General features: G+C 50.3%; 2 protein-coding genes across 7 annotated transcripts in view; one reads left to right on the top strand and one right to left on the bottom strand.

Annotated features, from left to right (window-relative positions):
- bcl2l16 (BCL2 like 16) overlaps positions 1-20,428 on the bottom strand; it is a 99,358-nt gene that overhangs the window by 8,559 nt on the left and 70,371 nt on the right. For 3 of the 5 annotated variants that reach the window (XM_038821654.1, XM_038821655.1, XM_038821656.1), the window contains one exon: positions 143-685. The exons of 1 other annotated variant lie outside the window; for it this stretch is intronic. In XM_038821654.1, coding sequence (XP_038677582.1) covers positions 143-583 — 441 coding nt within the window. In that variant the 5' untranslated portion in view covers positions 584-685. Of the gene's footprint in view, positions 1-142; positions 686-16,093; positions 16,172-20,428 lie in introns of those variants that run through there. One more of the 5 variants, XR_005463716.1, reaches the window with a different exon arrangement.
- The window catches only part of LOC119979428 (filamin-binding LIM protein 1-like), a 30,960-nt gene continuing 29,930 nt past the window's right edge, over positions 19,399-20,428 (top strand). Inside the window, exon 1 of one of the 2 annotated variants that reach the window (XM_038821647.1) lies at positions 19,399-19,559. The gene's annotated coding sequence lies outside the window, so the exon portion shown is untranslated. The remainder of the gene's footprint in view (positions 19,560-20,428) is intronic. The other variant, XM_038821646.1, reaches the window with a different exon arrangement.

The following is a 20,428-nucleotide window of genomic DNA, read 5'->3' as shown; positions in this document are numbered from 1 at the left end:
CACTCATACACTGATTGGTGCAGCTTTTCAGAACACCACTGTTGCTGGGCAATAGCTTACATGCCAGTTCGAACATTGAAACTATTTTGATTGCATTGCCTTAGAGCCACTGTGTAAGGCCGGTTATTCCTGTCACACTCACCCATCCTCCCTTTTCTCTAATGTTCGGACACACATTTATCTCCACGTACTGTCCCAATCGGACCTCCAACTCCTCCAGCACGGACTCCATGCCATTTTTCTGGCAGTATATAGCCAGCTGCCCTGCCAGCACGTAAATGGAAAGGATTCCACTCCAGGTCAGTGTCTTCTTCTGCCAGGGTTTCTCTGGCTGGAAATGCTCATCCAGCATCGTGAATAAATAGTCACAGGCATTGTCAGAGCAAACCTCCCTGAAAACCCGGGGCCAGCGCTTGAAGAAAATGGGATACTTCTCCAGAAGGTCATTCCCTGCATGCCTCAGGGCTGCTGCGGCCATGCTGGGAGCTGGCTTTGATGTCCTACCAGTCACGTACCTGAGGTAATCCTGTGACATTACATAGGCCTCCTTCACCACATGATCATTGTTTAGTTTAGTTGTCATTTGAAGTGGCCACGGTCTGCAAAATATGTTTCGCTGCTGAGCTGCTCTGTGCTGTTATGATGGAACCGGACTCTCAAATATCAGGAGGCTGTTTATAAGCATCTAAAAATAACAGGCAAGGCATCAGGGTGACCAGTCCAGGGAAATAGCCTGGCAAATCATCAGTGCTAATATTCAGAAATACTGTGAGCAAAGTGTAATGAATGATTTTTAACAGGCAACATGGTGCACAAGTGGTTAGACAGTTGCCTCACGACGCCGAGGAATCGGGTTTAATCCCGGCTCTGGGTCACTGTCCGTGTGGAGTTTACACATTCTCCCCGTGTTTGCGTGGGTTTCGTCCCCACAGCTCAAAAGATGTGCAGGTTAGGTGGATAGGCCACGCTAAATTGCCCATTAATTGGAAAAATGAATTGGATACTCTAAATTTATTTTTTAAAAATAAATAAAAGTGAATGATTTTGGGCAGCATGGTGGCACAGTGGTTAGCACTGGGACTACAACATTGAGGACCCAGGTTCGGATCCCGGCCCAGGGTCACTATCCGTGTGGAGTTTGCACATTCTCCCCGTGTTTGCGTGGGTTTCGCCCCTTCAACCCAAAGGTGTGCAGTGTAGGTGGATTGGCCACTCTAAATTGCCCCTTAATTGTAAAAAAACAAATTGGGTACTCTAAACTTTTTAAAAAGTGAATAATTTTTTGAAGAAAATCAAGCGACTGCACCGATTGCATTCCTTATTGTCACGGTGACTACTGGGTACATTTGAAGAAATGTGCATGGTGGCGGAGTTAGAAAGAGTAAAACTCCAGAACACCAACAGGGAAGCAGACTGGGATCTTCATTTATCTCAAACAGAATGGTCAGCTGGTTGAGGTACCAGGTGGTGTACTGTTTCTGTGGAGCCGATCTCAGCCAGCCCGAGTCAGCAACTTCAGGCTGAAAGGTATCAAGATAATTGTGGCGAATGTATTCACCTAATGCATGAGCTGTCTGTATGATACTGTAACCTATGGCCTGGAAGTGGTTGATACGAGCTACTTCCAGGTACTGTACTGTAACCCCGGTGGGCTCTGCCTCTGGCTCCGCCCTCACCGGGGCCATATATAGACCGGCCGCCTATGGGTGGCACTCGTCTGTACAACCAACTCTTGCTGGGCAAGTTCATGATTAATAAAACCTAATGTTCACTCGCTCTCTCTGCCTCTCAGTGAATTGACGGTACATCAATTTATTAATCATAGACAACACCATGGAAGCCACTCGAAAGCCAGACAGGCTCAAACTCGATGTGCGCGTGTCAGAAGCCAAGGAGATATTCGAACATTGGCTTCAAAGCTTCAAGGCCTACCTCGACTCCTCCACATCACCTCCCACGGAGATCCTCAAGCTGCGACTCCTCTACGCTTGGGTGAGCCATCGAATCGCAGTAATGATCGAGAAAGCGGCCACGTACAAAGTGGGGGTCGAAACCCTCAAGGCTCAGTTTGTGAAGCCCGTAAACGAGGTGTTCGCCTGACACCTCCTCACTACTCACCGCCAACGTGCCGGAGAATCGCTGGACGAGTACTTTGAAATCCTGACTCTACTCGCCAGGAACTGCAGCTATCGAGATGTGACGGCGGAGGAACACATGAACTTACAGATCCGGGACACCTACGTGGCTGGGGTCCGCTCGAACTACTTCAGGCAGCGCCTGCTGGAAAACGGGACCTCTGACCTGCGGGACACAGTAAAGATAGCTACCTCGCTAGAGGTGGCCTACCAGAGCCTCAGTGCATTCCCAGCAGCCCGATGGACCCCTCATGGACACCACCGTCGCCATCTTGTGATTCCACCGACCACTCAGGCTACCTGCAGCTGGGCGCAGTCACCCTCGACCAGTCGCAGCCAAAACAGCTGAAAAACTCCATGATGGTCGTCCGGGTCAACAGGCACGAGACCCTCTGTCTCTTCGACTCCGGGAGCACAGCCCCTGGAGAGCGCAAGTGGTGGTCATCCGGACCGGGGAAAAGAATCGGATGGTTGTGGACTACAGCCAGACAATTAACCGGTTCACGCAACTGGATGCGTACCCCCTGCCCCGCATTGTGGAGATAGTCAACCAGATCGCGCAGTGCCGTCTGTTCTCAATGGTCGATCTGAAGTTGGCCTACCACCAGCTCCCAATCTGCCTGGAAGAGAGCCACTACACTGCCTTTGAAGCAGCCGGCCGACTCTTCCACTTCCTGAGAGTCCCCTTCGGCGTCACTAATGGGGTCTCGGTCTTTCAGAGAACAATGGACCGAATGGTGGACCAGTACGGTTTGCGGGCTACATACCCGTACTTGGACAATGTGACCATCTGCGGCCATGATCAGCAGGACCATGACGCCAACCTTCAGAGGTTCCTCCAGGCTGCCCAATCCCTCAACCTCACATACAACAAAGAAAAGTGCATCTTCCGCACTACCTAACTGGCCATCCTCGGCTACGTCGTGGAGAATGGAGTCCTAGGGCCCGACCCCGACCGTATGAACCCCCTCACAGAATTCCTCTCTCCCCACAGCCTCCAGGCCCTAAAACGATGCCTGGGGCTGTTCTCCTATTACGCCCAGTGGGTCCCCAACTATGCGGACAAAGTCCGCCCACTTATTCAAACCACCATTTTTCCCCTGACGGATGAGGCCCGCGCGGCCATCAGCCGCATCAAGGCTGATATCACCAAGGCCACAATGCACGCGGTGGACGAGTCCATCCCTTTCAGGTAGAGAGCGATGTGTCAGACGTCGCACTGGCCGCCACACTCAACCAGCCAGGCAGGCCAGTAGCCTTCTTCTCTAGGACACTCCACGCCTCCGAAATTCGACACTCCTCGGTCGAGAAGGAAGCACAAGCCATAGTGGAAGCCATGCGGCACCGGAGGCACTACCTAGCCGGTAGGAGGTTCAGCCTCGTCACCGACCAGTGTTCGGTCGCCTTCATGTTTGATAACGCACAACGGGGCAAAATAAAAAATGACAAAAGTTTGAGGTGGAGGATTGAACTCTCCACCAACAATTAGGATATCAAGTATCATCCTGGGAAGCTCAATGAGCCCCCAGATGCCCTGTCCCACGGCACATGCGCCAGCGCGCAAGGTGACCGACTTCGGGCTATCCACAATGACCTCTGTCACCCGGTGGTCACGCGGCTTACCCACTTCATTAAGGCCCACAATCTGCCCTTCTCCACCGAGGAGGTCAAGGCAATGATCAGGGATTGCCAAGTCTGCGCGGAGTGCAAACCGCACTTCTACCGGCCAGACAAGGCTTGCCTAAAGGCCTCCTGGCCCTTTGAGCGCTTAAGCATTGACTTCAAAGTGTCCCTCCCTTCCACCAACCGTAATATATACTTTCTAACAGTCGTCGACGAGTACCCCCGCTTCCCCTTCGCTGTCCCCTGCCCCAACATGACCTCGGCCACTGTGATAAAGGCCCTGCACAGCACCTTCACACTGTTCGGTTTCCCTGCTGACGTCCACAGCGACCGGGGCACATCATTCATGAGCGATGTGCTACGTCAGTATCTGCTCAGCAAAGGCATCGCCTCGAGCAGGACTACGAGCTATAACCCGCAGGGAAACGGGCAGGTGAGAGGGAGAACGTGACGGTATGGAAGGCCGTTCTTCTGGCCCTCTGGTCTAGAAGTCTCCAAACCCCCTGTTGGCAGGAGGTCCTCCCGACACCCTCCACTCCATTAGATCACTCCTCTGCACAGCCACGAACGAGATTCCTCACGACTGTTTGTTTGTCTTCGCCAGGAAGTCCATCTCCGGGGTCTCACTTCCATCTTGGCTGACAGCTCTGGGACCTGTCCTTCTCCGGAGGTACATGAGGAGCCATAAGACCGACCCCCTGGTCGAGAGGGTCAAGCTGCTGCATGCCAACCCCCAGTACACCTACGTCGCGCACCAGGACAGACAGCAAGATACGGTCTCCCTAGGAGACCTGGGGCCAGCTGATTCCCCTGCCAACGGGCCCCCCTCTCCGCTGCCCACCGCCACCCCCAGCGCCCCATACGCCCCCCTGGGTCTCCTATATCGTCCTGCACTGGTACTGCTGCCACCCACCACCCCCCTGCCTACCCCCACACCCCAACCGTTTCCGACACGCCAGACTGAGCTCAAGCTCCAGACACAACGCCCCTGGAGTCACCACCTGCACAACAGTGCCTGCCGCACCACCAGAGCTGAGGAGGTCTAAGAGAACGATCCGGCCTCCAGATAGACTGAATATATAATGACCCCACGTCACCCCTGCTGGACTTGATTTTTTAACAGGGGGTGAATGTGGTGAACGTATTCACCTAATGTATGAGCTGTCTGTATGATACTGTAACCTATGACCTGGAAGTGGTGATACGAGCTACTTCCAGGTACTGTACTGTAACCCCGGTTGGCTCCGCCCTCACCGGGGCCATATATAGACTGGCCGCCTGTGCGTGGCACTCATCTGTACAACCAACTCTGGGTGGGCAAGTTCATGATTAATAAAGCCTAATGTTCACTCGCTCTCTCTGTCTCTCGGTGAATTGACGGTACATCAATAATTAAATGCCTTATGAAGTGAATGGTTTTGGTTCTGCTGGAAACATGCGAGTGTCACTGCTGGAATCCAGCGAGACAGGATTAGGTTATCTGATCAATATAGGGCAGCACGGTGGCGCAGTGGGTTAGCCCTGTTGCCTCACAGTGCCGAGGTCCCAGGTTCGATCCCGGCTCCGGGTCACTGTCTGTGTGGAGTTTGCACATTCTCCCCGTGTCTGCGTGGGTTTCGCCCCCACAACCCAAAGATGTGCAGGCTAGGTGGATTGGCCACGCTAAATTGCCCCTTAATTGGAAGAAATTAATTGGGTACTCTAAATTTAAAAAAAAAATCTTTCAATATCAAGTTTCATGTGTCAAGAATCAGCATGGCCCCACACAGAGCAAAAAGGTAACTGACTATTTGGATTGGATTGGACTTGTTTTATTGTCACCGTGGTACAGTGAAAATTATTGTTCTGTGCATAGTCTAGACAGATCATTCCACACGTAGAAAAAAAAATAGGACATACGTAAATGCACAATGTAAATACATAGGCACAGGCAATGGGTGAGCATATGGAGTGAAGTACTGCTCAATAGAGAAGATGTGTGAAGAGATCAGTTCAGTCCATAAGAAGGTCATTCTGGATTCTGGTAACCACGGGAAGAAGCTGTTTTTACATCTGTGAGTGCCTGTTCTCAGACTTTTGTATCTCCTGCCTGATGGAAGAAGTTGGAAGAGTGAATAACCCGGGTGGGAGGGGTCTTTGATTATGCTGCCCGCTTTCCCAAGGCAGTGGGAGGTGCAGACAGAGTCAATGGACGGGAGGCGGGTTTGCGTTATGGACTGGGCTGTGTTCACCACTATTTAAGCTGGTAGTTTTGTTTGAGGAATAATGATCAACTAGGCCAATGCCCGTTTGTCTTCAAATTGTAGACTTTTGATCCATTTAAATAGATAGCTGGTTTTGGGTTAACGTAAATGTCACTACAGTCCCAGAGAGCTTTGAGAGAGCTGACTGGTTGTGATATAACCTGGGGCCACAGCACCTCAGGCGAGGGCAGGTTTTTAAAAAATAAATTTAGAGTACCCAATTCATTTTTTCCAATTAAGGGGCAATTTAGCATGGCCCAATCCACCTACTCTGCACGTCTTTGGGTTGTGGGGGCGAAACCCACGCAAACACGTGGAGAATGTGCAAACTTCACCTGGACAGTGGCCCAGAGCTGGGATCGAACCAGGGACCTCGGCGCCGTGGGGCAGCAGTGCTAACCCACTGCGCCACCGTGCCGCCCTGGTGAGGGGTAGGATTGAGAAGGCCAGGCTTTCATGAATAACATTGGTCAGAATGGGAATTGAACACTGTCCTTGTGGATTTTGCACATTCCTCCCATATCTGCGTGGGTTTCTCCCCATCCACCCAAAGATGTGCAGGGTAATATCTAATCTAAAAGACAGCACCTACAATCCCTCAGTCCTGCTGTGAATGATCAACCTAGATTAAATACTCAAATCCCAGAGTTGGACTCAAACCCATGAAATTCTGATTCATGAGAAACAGTGCTATTATTGACAGCTGAAATAAATAAAATAATGAAGGCAAAAAGCCCTGAAATAATTTAAGCAACAATAAGATGTTTACATAGAATTTACAGTGCAGAAGGAGGCCATACGGCCCATCGAGTCTGCACCAGCTCCTGGAAAGAGCACCCTACCCAAGGTTAACACCTCCACCCTATCCCCATAACCCAGCAACCCCACCCAACACTAAGGGCAATTTTGGACACTATGGGCAATTTATCATGGCCAATCCACCTAGCCTGCACATCTTTGGACTGTGGGAGGAAACTGGAGCACCCGGAGGAAACCCACGCACACACGGGGAGGATGTGCAGACTCCGCACAGACAGTGACCCAAGCCGGAATCGAACCTGGGACCCTGGAGCTGTGAAGCGAGTGTGCTATCCACAATGCTACCGTGCTACCATGTTAAATGGAATAAATTAAGGTGGGCGAATGGCATTCTTCATCTCTGATTATCTTGTGCTATTTCTTTGCTCTTGCCTGTGCCTGTCTGACATCATTCAAATTAATTATATTTTCAAAATTGCTTTGATTAACCACAAACGGGACCTGGCAGCTGTGGCTTTGCTACTAAGATATTGCAAGCATAAACAAGACTGTACAGAGGTTGCCTGTCTTCTGGGGAAAGTGTAGATTGTCTCGGCCTTTTGAACATAGTCGTCACTGTATTAGATAATAACAAGACTTTGCTCCAGTGAGCACCAACTGGAACTGTAGAGATCAACTCATTCAGCTCGCAGATGCGGTTAATTGCTGAGGTGGTAGGTTTTTGGATACGCTGTTGATTTTAAGGATGTCTCACACATCACTGAAAATTAGTGAAGCAACATAGCCCAGAGATAGAGATAGCATTGAGGGGCAGACGGTGACCGGAACGATTATGATGCCACTGACAATGAACACACTCGAGGGTGGGCATTGCTCAGAGCGTCGAACAAATAGCACCAGAAATCAGAAACAGACAAGACCCCACGGTATCTGTCTAAGATGAGCATGGCCAAGCAGACAGGGCCAAGAGCTGCTGTTGCTGAGGATTGAATCACTGAGAGGCACAAGATTGGGATGGATGAGAAGTAAAGGAAGATAGGGAATTGTGTGGATATCAGTGAGACAGCCAGTTTCAAACCAGCCATTCTGGTGAATATAAAGAAAGTAGGTGGGGGTATTGCCTTCGAATGTTCCTGATCAACACCTGTGGAGCAGTGTCTGAGACACTGCACTGCAGCCACCAGCTTAGTGTTGATGGGAAACAGTATTGCTGTGACGATCCGAAGGGTATGCTCGTATGAAGCCAAAAGCATTGATGTTTTGATTCAAAATTTACATTGAGAACAGCACTGTGGCAAATCAAACATTCACGCTCGAATTGCTCTCTGGGAGAGATAGTTCTGCAGAAAAGGATACCTGGGTTTGATATTCAAATGAGGCACGGACAAGGGTTTGGTCCGCTGAACTTCCGAAGCTAAATCATCAACTTGAAATGCTAAATCTGGGTCTCTCAACAGCTGCTGCCTGACCTTCCAGTTCGATGATTTATTCTGAGTGTAATCATCAAATAAGGTGGGGCTTTTGTTTTTGCAATTATGTTGCAATTTTCATAGCCTCAGGACATCCCAAAGACTCTTGCGGCCACTCAAGTGTTTCTGAAATGTAGTCACTGTAGTCTAACAATAATAGGAACCCACAGCAGCCAATTTGCATCCTGAAAAGACTCACAAAAGGCAATGAGATAAACTACCATATTTTGGTCAGTGTTGGTTGAGGGATATGTCATAATATACATCCAAGTATATGATGGAGTGCAGACAGGCAGTGATTGACACACAGGATGACCAGTAAGCACACACAAACACAGCAGCCAATCACCAGACAGGACACGACCACTATAAAGCCAGAGGGCACCAGTTTTCCCGCTCTCTCGGGATCCAGCCTCTGAGACAGTCAGAGCCCGTGAGCAGCAGCCAGTGCCAACACCATGTGGTAGTCGGTAAGTCTGGTCAGGCTAGCCTCAGGTCTCCAGCCAAGTCAACATAGTGTCAACCCACAGTTGAACATGTAAAATAGTTAGATGTTAAATAAAATCGTGTTGCATCTCATCAAGTGTTGGAAGTCTGTCTCTCGCTACACTGCATCAAACGCAGTCCACATCGACCCAGCTTACCCAACACACCAGGATAAATGTTAGCAAGGATATTGGGGAAACCTCCCAGCTCTTCCTCATACTACCTTGAGATCTCGGTTTGATATTGAAATGAGACAAAAATGAGGGTTTGGTCTTCAGGGCCCACTTGGGTCTTTTATATCCACCTATAGAGGGAAGACTAGGCCTGGATTAAACATCACATCCAAAAGACACTTCCTCAGTGCTGCACTGGTGTCAGCAAGATTATTTGCTTAAGTCTCTGTGGTGAAGCTTTGAACTACGATCGTCTGACTCAGAAGGGAGGGTGATAGTGTTGAGTCAAAGCTGACAATATTTTGGGTGCAGGGCCCAAAGGAAGGCTGGTATGGGAAATGGGACATTGTCACACTGGTGTTAGCTTCTGAAGTTGGGGCTGACGTGCTTGAGATGGAATGAGTGACCTTCATTCTGTATCCAACCCCCTGTGTACCTGATCTATGAGCGTTTGATGGAGCAGTGCAGAAGGAGGTTGACCGTTGTATATAATCTGTGCTTTCGCTGATCGAATAGTGTTCAATGGTGTAGAGAAGCAGTATTGAGGAACCCTTACGCTGCATATAACATATGCTGCATCTGACTTGTGAATTCCCAATGGGACAATGAGGGCAGAATTTTGTGCCTTACTCCAGGGTGAGTTTGATGACGGAGGCATTTAATCGAATGGGAGGCAAGCACAAGGGGACCCGACTGCCTTTCCGCCTCTGCCTTGATTAAGTGGGTCAGGCAGGCTCGCGGATGTCCTCCCTACCCCGCTGCCAATTGAGGCCCTTAAACGGGCAGTGAATGCCCACTGACGGGGCTCATACCGCTGCTGCTGGTGCTGCCGCTGGCATTGACCCAGCAGCAGGCAGTGACTCACTATGCAGGAATCCCTAAAAGCAAATCATGTCATCCCGGGTGGTGGGGGCTCTCTCTCGTTCAAGGGCACAATGGTACAGTGATTAGCGCTGCTGACTCACAGCACCAGGGACCTGGGTTCAATTCTGGCCTTGTGTAGAGTTTGCACTTTCTCCCTGTGTCTGCGTGGGTTTCCTCCGGGTGCTCCGGTTTCCTCCCACAGTTCAAAGATATGCAGGTTAGGTGGATTGGCCATGATAAATTGCCCCTTAGTATCCAGGTCTGTGCGGGATAGGGTGGGGTGGTCGGGGGGAGCGAACATGAGTAGAGTGCTCTCTCAGACTCGATGGGCCAAATGGCCACCTTCAGGGATTCTATTTCCTTGATCCTTAAGCGGGACAAGGATCCTCTGCAGTGTGGGTCATATAGGCCGATCTCGCTGCTCAGTGTAGACGCCAAGCTGCTGGCAAAGATCTTAGCCACAAGAATAGAGGATTGTGTGCCGGGGGTCATTCACGAGGACCAGACGGGGTTTGTGAAGGGAAGGCAGTTGAATACCAACATACGAAGGCTCTTCAACGTCATTATGATGCCGGCTGTGGAAGGGGAGGCGGAGATAGTGGTGGCATTGGATGCGGAGAAGACCTTTGATAGGGTTGAGTGGGGGTATCTGTGGGAGGTGTTGGAAAGGTTTGGGTTTGGGGAGGGGTTTGTCCGTTGGGTGAGGTTGCTTTATGAGGCCCCGATGGCGAGTGTAGCCACGAATAGGAGGAGGTCGGAGTACTTTCGGCTGTACCAGAGGACGAGACAGGGGTGTCCCCCTTGCTCTTTGCGTTGGCAATTGAGCCCCTGGCCATGGTGTTGAGGGAGTCAGGGAACTGGAGGGGCCTGGTGCGGGGTTGGGAGGAGCATCGAGTGTCGCTTTATGCGGACGACCTGCTGCTGTATGTGGCGGACCCGGTGGGGGGGATGCCGGAGGTGATGAGGATTCTCAGCGAATTTGGGGGCTTCTCTGGTTATAAGCTCAACCTGGGCAAGAGCGAGTTGTTCGTGGTGCACCCGGGGGATCAGGAGGAGGGGATTGGTAGGCTCCCACTGAAGCAGGCAGGAAAGAGCTTCAGGTACCTAGGGGTCCAGGTGGCTGGGAGCTGGGGGGCCCTGCACAAGCTCAACCTCACAAGGTTGGTGGAGCAGATGGAGGAGGAGTTCAAAAGGTGGGATATGTTACCGCTGTCACTGGCGGGGAGGTTGCAGTCCGTCAAGATGACGGTGCTCCCGAGGTTTTTGTTCCTGTTCCAGTGCCTTCCAATCCTTATCCCGAAGGCCTTTTTTAGGAGAGTTAACAGGAGTATTATGGGATTTGTGTGGGCGCAAGGGACTCCGAGGGTGAGAAGGGTGTTCTGGAACGGGGCAGGGATAGGAGGGGGCTGGCGCTGCCCAACCTCTGTGGGTACTATTGGGCTGCCAACGCATCGATGGTGCGTAAGTGGGTAATGGACGGGGAAGGGGCAGCATGGAAGAGGATGGAGATGGCGTCCTGTGTGGACACGAGCCTGGAGGCGCTGGTAACGGCACCGTTGCCGCTCCCTCCTGCGAGGTATACCACGAGCCCGGTGGTGGCGGCTACCCTCAAAATTTGGGGGCAATGGAGACAGCATAGGGGAGAGGTGGGGGGCTCGATGGAGTCCCCGATATGGGGGAACCATCGGTTTGTTCCAGGGAGCATCGATGGCGGATTTCTGGGCTGGCACAGGGTAGGTATTAGGAGGTTGAGGGACCTGTTTGTGGATAGGAGGTTTGCGAGCCTGAGGGAGTTAGAGGAGAAGTTTGGGCTCCCCCCCGGGGAACATGTTTAGGTACATGCAGGTTAGGCTGTTTGACAGGCGGCAGGTGGAGGGGTTCCCCTTGCTGCCCCACGTGGGGTACGGGACAGGGTGCTCTTGGGGTGTGGGTTGGAGGAGGGAGGATTTCGGACATATACCGTGTAATGCAGGAGGTAGTCGAGGCCTCGGTGGAGGAGCTGAAGGGTAAATGGGAAGAGGAGCTGGGTGAGGAGATTGAGGAGGGGACGTGGGCGGATGCCCTGGAGAGAGTGAATTCCTCCTCTTCCTGTGCGAGGCTTAGACTCATACAGTTCAAAAAAAAAAATTCTGCAGGCCTCCCATCGGAAATGTTGATGGTCTTCTGTGACTCTCCAGCCAGTGGACAAGGTTCCCATTGCCTCCATTAAATACCTCCCTGAGGCTACGGCGCTGAGGACCCGGGTTCGAATCCCGGTCCTGGGTCACTGTCTGTGTGGAGTTTGCACATTCTCCGTGTCTGCGCGGGTTTCACCCCCACAACCCAAAAGATGTGCAGGATAGGTGGATTGGCCATGCTAAATTGTCCCTTAATTGGAAAGAATTGGGCACTCTAAAATTATTTTTATTAAAAATACCTCCTGAGTGTCTGTAATGGAACATATTTCATTTCCACAGCCCAACACCAATTTATTATGTTATTGCCTTACTGACTGACCCATCCCTCCCACTGACCACATGTCCAATCTTCCATAGGTCCTCCAGCTGATGCCGTCAGCCCATCCTGAGTGGTCCCCTCTCCTGACTCCCAGGAGACCACCTCATAGGAGATCTCCGATGATGCCACCGTTATAGTCTCCGACGATGCCACCATTATAGTCTTCGACGATGCCACCGTTATAGTCTTCGACGATGCCACCGTTATAGTCTCCGACGATGCCACCATTATAGTCTTCGATGATGCCACCGTTATAGTCTTCGACGATGCCACCATTATAGTCTTCGATGATGCCACCGTTATAGTCTTCGACGATGCCACCGTTATAGTCTTCGATGATGCCACTGTTATAGTCTTCGACGATGCCACCATTATAGTCTTCGACAATGCCACCGTTATAGTCTTCGACGATGCCACCGTTATAGTCTCCGACGATGCCACCATTATAGTCTTCGATGATGCCACTGTTATAGTTGCGGCACAGCTGCCATCCCCACCCTCTATCAGCACAGATACACACACCTCGGTGGGAAATGTTAGTGGTCAGGCTTCTGGGGCAGAACCTGATGAGCACCACACCGACGCTGATGTACATCTGGGGGAGGCAGAAACCCCCGGGTGAGACAGCAGTCAGAGGGCTGCTGGATCCCAGGACCCAGCTGGATCCCAGCCTGATGCTGAGCCTGTGGAACAGAGTTACCCAGAGCTAATGGAGACGATAGGGAGCAGCTGGGACATTCAAAGGGAGATATCAGCGACACTACAGCTGATCCGAAGGTAGGGGGTGAGGGGGCTGCGGGTTGGGGCAGCACTATTGGGAGAGTGGGGACTTGGCACACACAATTTTTTTTTTCTTTTTTAAATTTAGAGTAGCCAATTATTTTTTCCAATTAAGGGGCAATTCAGCGTGGCCAATCCACCTAACCTGCACATCTTTGGGTTGTGGGGGTGAAACCCACACAGACACAGGGAGAATGTGCAAACTCCACACGGACAGTGACCCAGGGCCGGGATTCGAACCTGGGTCCTCAGCGCCGTAGGCAGCAATGCTAACCACTGTGCCACCGTGCTGCCCTCTTGGCACACACAATTAACACCTTTGTGCACAACCAGTATGATGCCTCTGTCACCTTCTTCCGCAGTATGGGCCAACCCACGAACCCTTCGCCCATCTCTCCAGGCATCTCTCCCTCCCCATGGCACCCACCCACCCTCCGGCCGTGGACATGTCCCCGGAGCTGTGTCCCATCCCCTGGAATTTCGAATGTTGGCTGCTGCATGTGTGGTGTTGCCTCCCGCAGCTTTCAGCACAGTGTCCAGGCATCAAGGTTTGATTGGGATGCAAGGCAATGACTCCCACACACTAGGCAATGAGCTCCACATGCTACATGGCCCACCCACCCACGCGAATCCACTTGGATTGTGCAACGTGCTCACTTAACCACGACTGTCAATTCCCTATGAGCAACAGTCTTCAGCTGCACGACCAGAGGCCTCGGCAGTCAGTGGGGGTTATGGGTGGTTGGTGGGGCAGACAGGCAGGGACAAGGGTTGCCCCAAGAACGGGTACACACGATCCAGAGGTTGGCATGGTGGTGCCGTGAGTGGTTTGGCCTCTGGTTGACCCCCCCCCCCAGCGCACTCCCCCACCCTCCCATGATGGCCCACCCTTGAGGAGGGTCCCCACCCCTAGCCAAAGGTCCCCCACTGCCCCCACCGAGCACTGGGGTGGCAAGCCCAGCACCCCCGGGCTCTTTGCCTGTGAGCAAAGATGGATACTCACCTCCTCAGCTTCCCACAGAAGCCATTCCGCCAGGTTCATGTTTTTAAAAAGGAGTACTAATCGACGCCAGTGTGAACAATTGCTGGGGAGGCCGCTAAATGATGGGAGGATATGGGGTGGCTCTTGTTAATTGTACTTAAGTCACCACGCTACAGCGAGATCCCGATTTTTGCCGACGGGAGTGAGCCGGTTGCATCACAAGCTATTTGGCGCCTGGCATGGTTCTGATTTTTGGCCTCTCCCACTATTCACCAGCCTCGTTTCAGCTGGAGAATCGCGCCCAAAGTGTCATTTTGGGCGGGTTTGGCAGGGTGTTTCCTGCCGGCCTTCTGGGTGAGTTCCAGACCAGTATTCAACCACATTTAGTCATTTTTTGGAGGCTTTGGGGGTTTCTCCAGTGTCACGCCCACACTTTGAAATGTTTTCATCACTGGGGAGCCGAACTTGCCGTCCAGACCGGCTCCTCAGAGGTCGGGCCGCCACTTTGAAAGGCTGCCCAGATCTCAAAGGGAGCGAGACGGCCCCCGATAACCCCCACTCACAGGCAATGTCACCACCCACACACAAGTGAGGACACCCTGCTATGGGGTCGCTGAGCCCCTTTTCCAGGCCTTCTCAACTCCCTTTTTGGGTGCCCCACCCTTTCAGTACACCCACCCTTAACCCCCCCAACCTTTATGAGACCCCTTCAGACCCGCCCTTGATTCCCCCCCCCCCTTCATAACCCCCACATTCACCCACATTCATGGGCATGGCCCTCCTCAGGCCCTGACCCATGGCAGTGTCACTCTGGTGCCCAGGCATTTTGGCACTGCCAACCTAGCACCCTGGCAGCAGACCCTCTGCCAGGCTGGAAGTGTTTTGTGAGGGTCATGAAGAATCCACCACGAGTTTGTAGAGTTAAACAAAAAGTAACTTTATTTACAACAATATGTACACAGGGCCAGCAGTTCACTACTGTTTCCCTCTCTAGCTGATACCACACCTGCCAGCTCTATTTATACAGCTGCATTGCTGATGATTGCTCCCCCCCCCCCACCCCCTCCTCATTAGGGGAGCTCATAATTCCTCAAGCAACATGGGGTTGTCAACCAATTGTCCCCAGCCAATAGGATCGGGCAGGTTGCAACACAGCGCCATCCGGGCACCCTGGCAATGCTAGGGTGGCAGTGTCAATGTGCCCTGGTGCCAGAGGGAGAGCCGGGGCACATCTTGCCCTGTCCCCAACCATCAGCTCCAATAGCCTGGGAGACCCCCCCGAGGTGTTTTTATGCCTGGCCCACGTTTGTGTGGACCAATACTAAACGATGCTGGTCAAGGCCTCGTTAGTTCCTGGGTGCCAGGTGTATCCTGCGCAGACATATTAAAGAAGCCATAAGACTCATTTAAATATGATGATCTGGATCTCGTCCAGCAAGGGCGAGATCCAGATCGTCATATTTAAATGAGTCTCACAAAGTTTGGTTTAATCCTGCAAGACGGGCAGCACGGTTGGCACAGTGGTTAGCACTGCTGCCTCACGACGCCGAGGTCCCAGGTCACTGTCCGTGTGGAGTTTCTCCCCGTGTTTGCGTGGGTATCGCCTCCACAACCCAAAGATGTGCAGGGTATGCTAAATTGCCCCTTAATTGGAAAAAATGAATTGGGCACTCTAAATTTTAAAAAGATCCTGCAAGGCGAGGCAAATCTCGTGAGAGGCCTCTCCAAGTCGGGAACGACGAGGCTGGTAAGTTGCGCCCTCGATGTGAAATTTTCCACGTTGGTATAAAATGCAATGTTTGTTTTAAATGGTGAGAGATTGGGAAGTGTTGATGTTCAAAGTGTTCTTGTTCCCGAGTCACTGAACACTAGCTCACAGATGCAGCAAGTAATTAGAAAGGCAAATGATCTACATGATCTTTATTGCAAGAGTGGACGGCATAAACAGATGCCTACCTATATATTTATATATCATATCCTGTGTCCATCACGGCAAATATACTCTGTTCAAAAAATCCAATAAAAAACATTTATTAAAAAAAATTTATTGCAAGAGCATTTGAGTGCAGCAAAAAGATATCTTGCTGCAATTGTGTTGTGCAGAGTTTCCCAACGGGTGTTCTGCGGCGCACTGACCTGCTGTGAAGGCCCCACAAGTCTGCTGTAAAATAATGTTCAAAACAATTACACATTTTAAAAAAACAATTTAGAGTGTCCAATTTTTTTTTCCAAATTAAGGGGCAATTTAGCGTGGCCAATCCACCTACCCTGCACATCTTTGGGTTGTGGGGGTGAAACCCACAGAGACACGGGGAGAATGTGCAAACGCCACACGGACAGTGACCCACGGCCCGATCGAACTTAGGTCCACAAGGCAGCAGTGCTAAATACTGTGCTGCCCTAAAATAACACAGGGTTAACATCCAAAATATACAATTTGTACTTTTTTCCCTTTTGAATCCCGTGACAAATATCTCCTCAAACAGCCATGAACGGCCTCCACTGCACCTCAAAGCCCTCCTTTGACCCCTTTAAAAAAAATAAATTTAGAGTACCCAATTATTTTTTTTCCAATTAAGGGGCAATTTAGTGTGGCCAACCCACCTACCCTGCACATCTTTGGGTTGTGGGGGCGAAACCCACGCAGACACGGGGAGAATGTGCAAACTTCACACGGACAGTGACTGGGGCCGGGATCGAACCCGGGTTCTCGGCGCCGTGAGGCAGCAGTGCTAACCACTACACCACCGTGCTTTCCCTTAAAATTATTGTACATTAATGGAAATAAACTAAATCTAATCTTTGTTTTCAGGTCCATGGCCGGCATCTCCAAACTCTGATGTATTTCGGGTCTTCCACACATGTGTCCGCTGAAATGGGCCTCATATGCGTGGTTCGGAATGTTTTATGTTAGAAATCGAAACCGTGCATGCACCAGCTGGGAATTGGCCACACATGCGTGGTTCGGAATTTTTAACATTGGTTATACACATGGGCTGAACCGTTGTGAAAAAACAGAACTGCGTATGCGTGGCCCTTTCCGGTAATCGTATGCACGGTTTGGATAACCAACATAAAACATTCCAAACCGCGCCTGTGCAGCCCTTTCCTGGCTGATGCAAGCATGGGAGATCTCAGGTTCTTTGGGAATTGGGGATGTCAACCACAGAGATGAAGACAAAGGCCCCGTGTGGCTGCGCATAAAAACAAAACGCAAAAAGGGGTAAAAGCCTGGAAGAAGCAAGGGAGACAGGGAGAGGTTGGGGAAAAATAGGAGAGTAGACAGGAAAAAGTTTTAAAAAGAGGTTCCCAGTCAGGGAAGAAGATAGAGGTAAGAAACAGGAACCAAAAAAGTTAAGAAAAGGGAAACAAGGTCCAATATTGTATTTCACATGTAAGTTAAGAAAGGTCAGGTTTTCATTATAAACTTCTTAAACTAATTAAAATTGTATTAAACGGCGGCTTGACATGTTTTAGGAGGTTTTAGAGATAAAAGTGAGAGGGCAGTTCAGTTGGAGAAAATAGGAGATGTGCCTCAAAAGGTTTTCTAGTCTAAAAGTATGCTATTATATGAAAAAGGTTGGGAACCACTGGTGTAGAGTCTTGGTGAGACTGGAGTATGTGTACAGTTTTGGTCTCCTTACCTAAGGAAGGATATGCTTGCCAAGGAGGGAGGTTAATGAAGGTTCACCAGACAGATTCCTGGGTTAGTGGGATTGTTCTATGAGGAGAGATTGAGGAGACTGCGTCCGCATTCCCTAGAGTTTAGAAGAATAAGAGACAACCTCATTGAAAGTTCTGGCACTGAGAAGATCACCCATGGTCTAATTGAATGGTGGAGCAGGTTCGAGTGGCCAAATACTCTCCACCTCGCCTGGTTGAGTGCAGCTCCAACAACGCCAGCTGGGACAAAGCAAAATTTCCACAAACATTCACTCCCTCCACCTACGATGAACAGTAGCAGCCGTGTGTACTATCTCCAAGATGCACTGCAGGAACTCACCAAGCTTCATTAGGAAGCATATTTCAAGCCTACAACAGTTATTATTTAGAAAGACAAGGTCAGCAGACATATGGCAACTACTTGGACGTTCCTCTCCAAGTCACTCACCACCATGACTTGGAAATATATCACCGTTCCTTCCCTGTCGCTGCGTCAAAATCCTGGAACTCCCTTTTTTTTATAGATTTAGAGTACCCAATTTTCTTTTGAGGGGCAACTTAGCGTGGCCAATCCACCTACTCTGCACATCTTTTGGGTTGTGGGGGTGAGACCCACACAAACATGGGGAGAATGTGCAATAGTGATCTTGGATCGAACCTGGGGCCTCAGCACTGTGAGGCAGCAGTGTTAATCACTGCACCACCATGCCCCCCCCCCCCCCCAAGAACTCCCTTCCTAAAAGCACTGTGAGTGTACCTACTCTACATGGACTGCAGTGGTTCAAGAAGACAGCTCACCACTACCGGGCAGCACTGTCGCACAAGTGGCTAGCATTGAGGCATCACAGCGCCAGGGTCCCAGGTTTGATTCCCCGCCGGGTCACTGTCTGTGCAGAGTCCGCACATTCTCCCCGTAGCTGCGTGGGTTTCCTCCGGGTGCTCCGGTTTCCTCCCACAGTCCAAAGACGTGCAGGTTAGGTGGATTGGACATGCTAAATTGCCGTTAGTGTCCAAAAAAGATTAGGAGGGTTTATTGGGTTACGGGGATAGGGTGGAAGTGAGGGCTTAAGTGGGTTGGTGCAGACTTGATGGGCCGAATGGCCTCCTTCTGCACTGGATGTTCTATGTTCTTTGTTCTATGTTCTCATGGGCAATTAGGGATGGACAACAAATGCTGGCCTAGCCAGAAAAGGCCACAGCTGCTATGGTTCCTACTTCCTATGTTCCTCTGAAGAAACTCATCAAAGACTTGTCCTCAATGGGAGAATGTTTCTTAAAACAAAGAGCTGACAAGGGCTTCCAGCACTCAAAGGGTTAATCAAACTGCTGTTTCTCATCCCCAGCCGGTAATCAATTTAAAGGAAAGGAAATTCTAAGGAGGGTGAAAGGTTAATTTTCTGTGCAAATTGTTCAGCTCAGATTGTTCCTCCCCTTTAAATAAAATTAGCCACAAGTTTAAATTGGGATAGGAGTAACTCTCAGTTGATAACCATTATTTCGTTGGAGCAGTTTGCAAAACCAACAGCAGAGCAGGCCATTTCTTGTCAGAGACATGTCCTCTGCCAACCAACTTTGAAATAAATTAATCTTATCTTAGAGTCACTGTAAAATGTATTTATGACGACAGTGTGTGACTGCATGGAAATTAGTCTGTGTGGAGGGGGAAGATTAGGGAGCAACTTCCTGTTTGCTGTACTAATGCCCCAGGAATTCATTTTCCTTTTATGGTAAAGTGAAGCAGAGGTAGGCGGTCACACATCCCTGAGTAAGGGAGTGAGATGAGCAGAAGCTGTATAGGCTCAGTATGGTTTAGTCTGCAGGCTCTGCAGGAGGGTGTGCTAATGGAACAAAACCAACAAGGCTTAGACATCAAAACTCTACCTCTGGTAAGTGCTCCAGTGAATTGTGAATGAAATGGATATTTAGACATCAGCCTTTAGTCAGTAGAATAGTTATAGAGGAAGTTATATGCTGGGGTACTGGCAGGCAGATTTGAACATGTGTTGTATGACTGTAGGGAGTTCTATGCGAATGTCATGTTTTACACCTCCCTTTGCTGAATATGCTGCCAATTACTGGGCTACGGCTTAACAGGCTCCAACCATCCTCTGGCACCTCATTCATATGGTTATTCTTCATGCACGAGCCCATAATATTGATTGTCACTAGAGCCTTCTCCTCAGCTGATATCCACAAACATGCAGCTTGCAGCGCATGTCACTGGACTTGGATCAAAAGTGAGAATCCTAGTCGATTTATCTCCCCCACCCAACACCAGTCCAGTTGCCACCTTCCACCACGCCAACTGCAGCAGCTAACACAGCGGATACCCGGATTTGGTCTTGGGGTGTACCTAGTCTGTATGTTCAATACTGGGTGGGGCATTCCCGTACCAGCCTCCCCGGACAGGCGCCGGAATGTGGCGACTAGGGGCTTTTCACGGTAACTTCATTGAAGCCTACTCGTGACAATAAGTGATTTTCATTTCATTTTTTTCATTTTTCATTACACGGAGAGATTTAGTAGATGTTTGACATCTATGGTTAATTACACTGCAACGTTTTCTGATAGGTCCATATAGCTCACATATACTTTGGTCCGTTTCTACTGACCCTAAATCCTATCTATTGTCACGAAGTAAGGACCATGAGGTACAAAATGTTTTATTTGTCTTTATGTATCGAGGGCTGCAGCTGCGACTATGATCTTGAAATTAATCACATCTTGTAGGGAGAACCGAGCAGTTTGGGGCCTC

Source organism: Scyliorhinus canicula, chromosome 16 (genome assembly GCF_902713615.1).
Source record: "Scyliorhinus canicula chromosome 16, sScyCan1.1, whole genome shotgun sequence".
In the NCBI taxonomy this organism is placed as follows: domain Eukaryota; kingdom Metazoa; phylum Chordata; class Chondrichthyes; order Carcharhiniformes; family Scyliorhinidae; genus Scyliorhinus; species Scyliorhinus canicula.
This window is presented reverse-complemented; position numbering and strand designations above follow the sequence as displayed.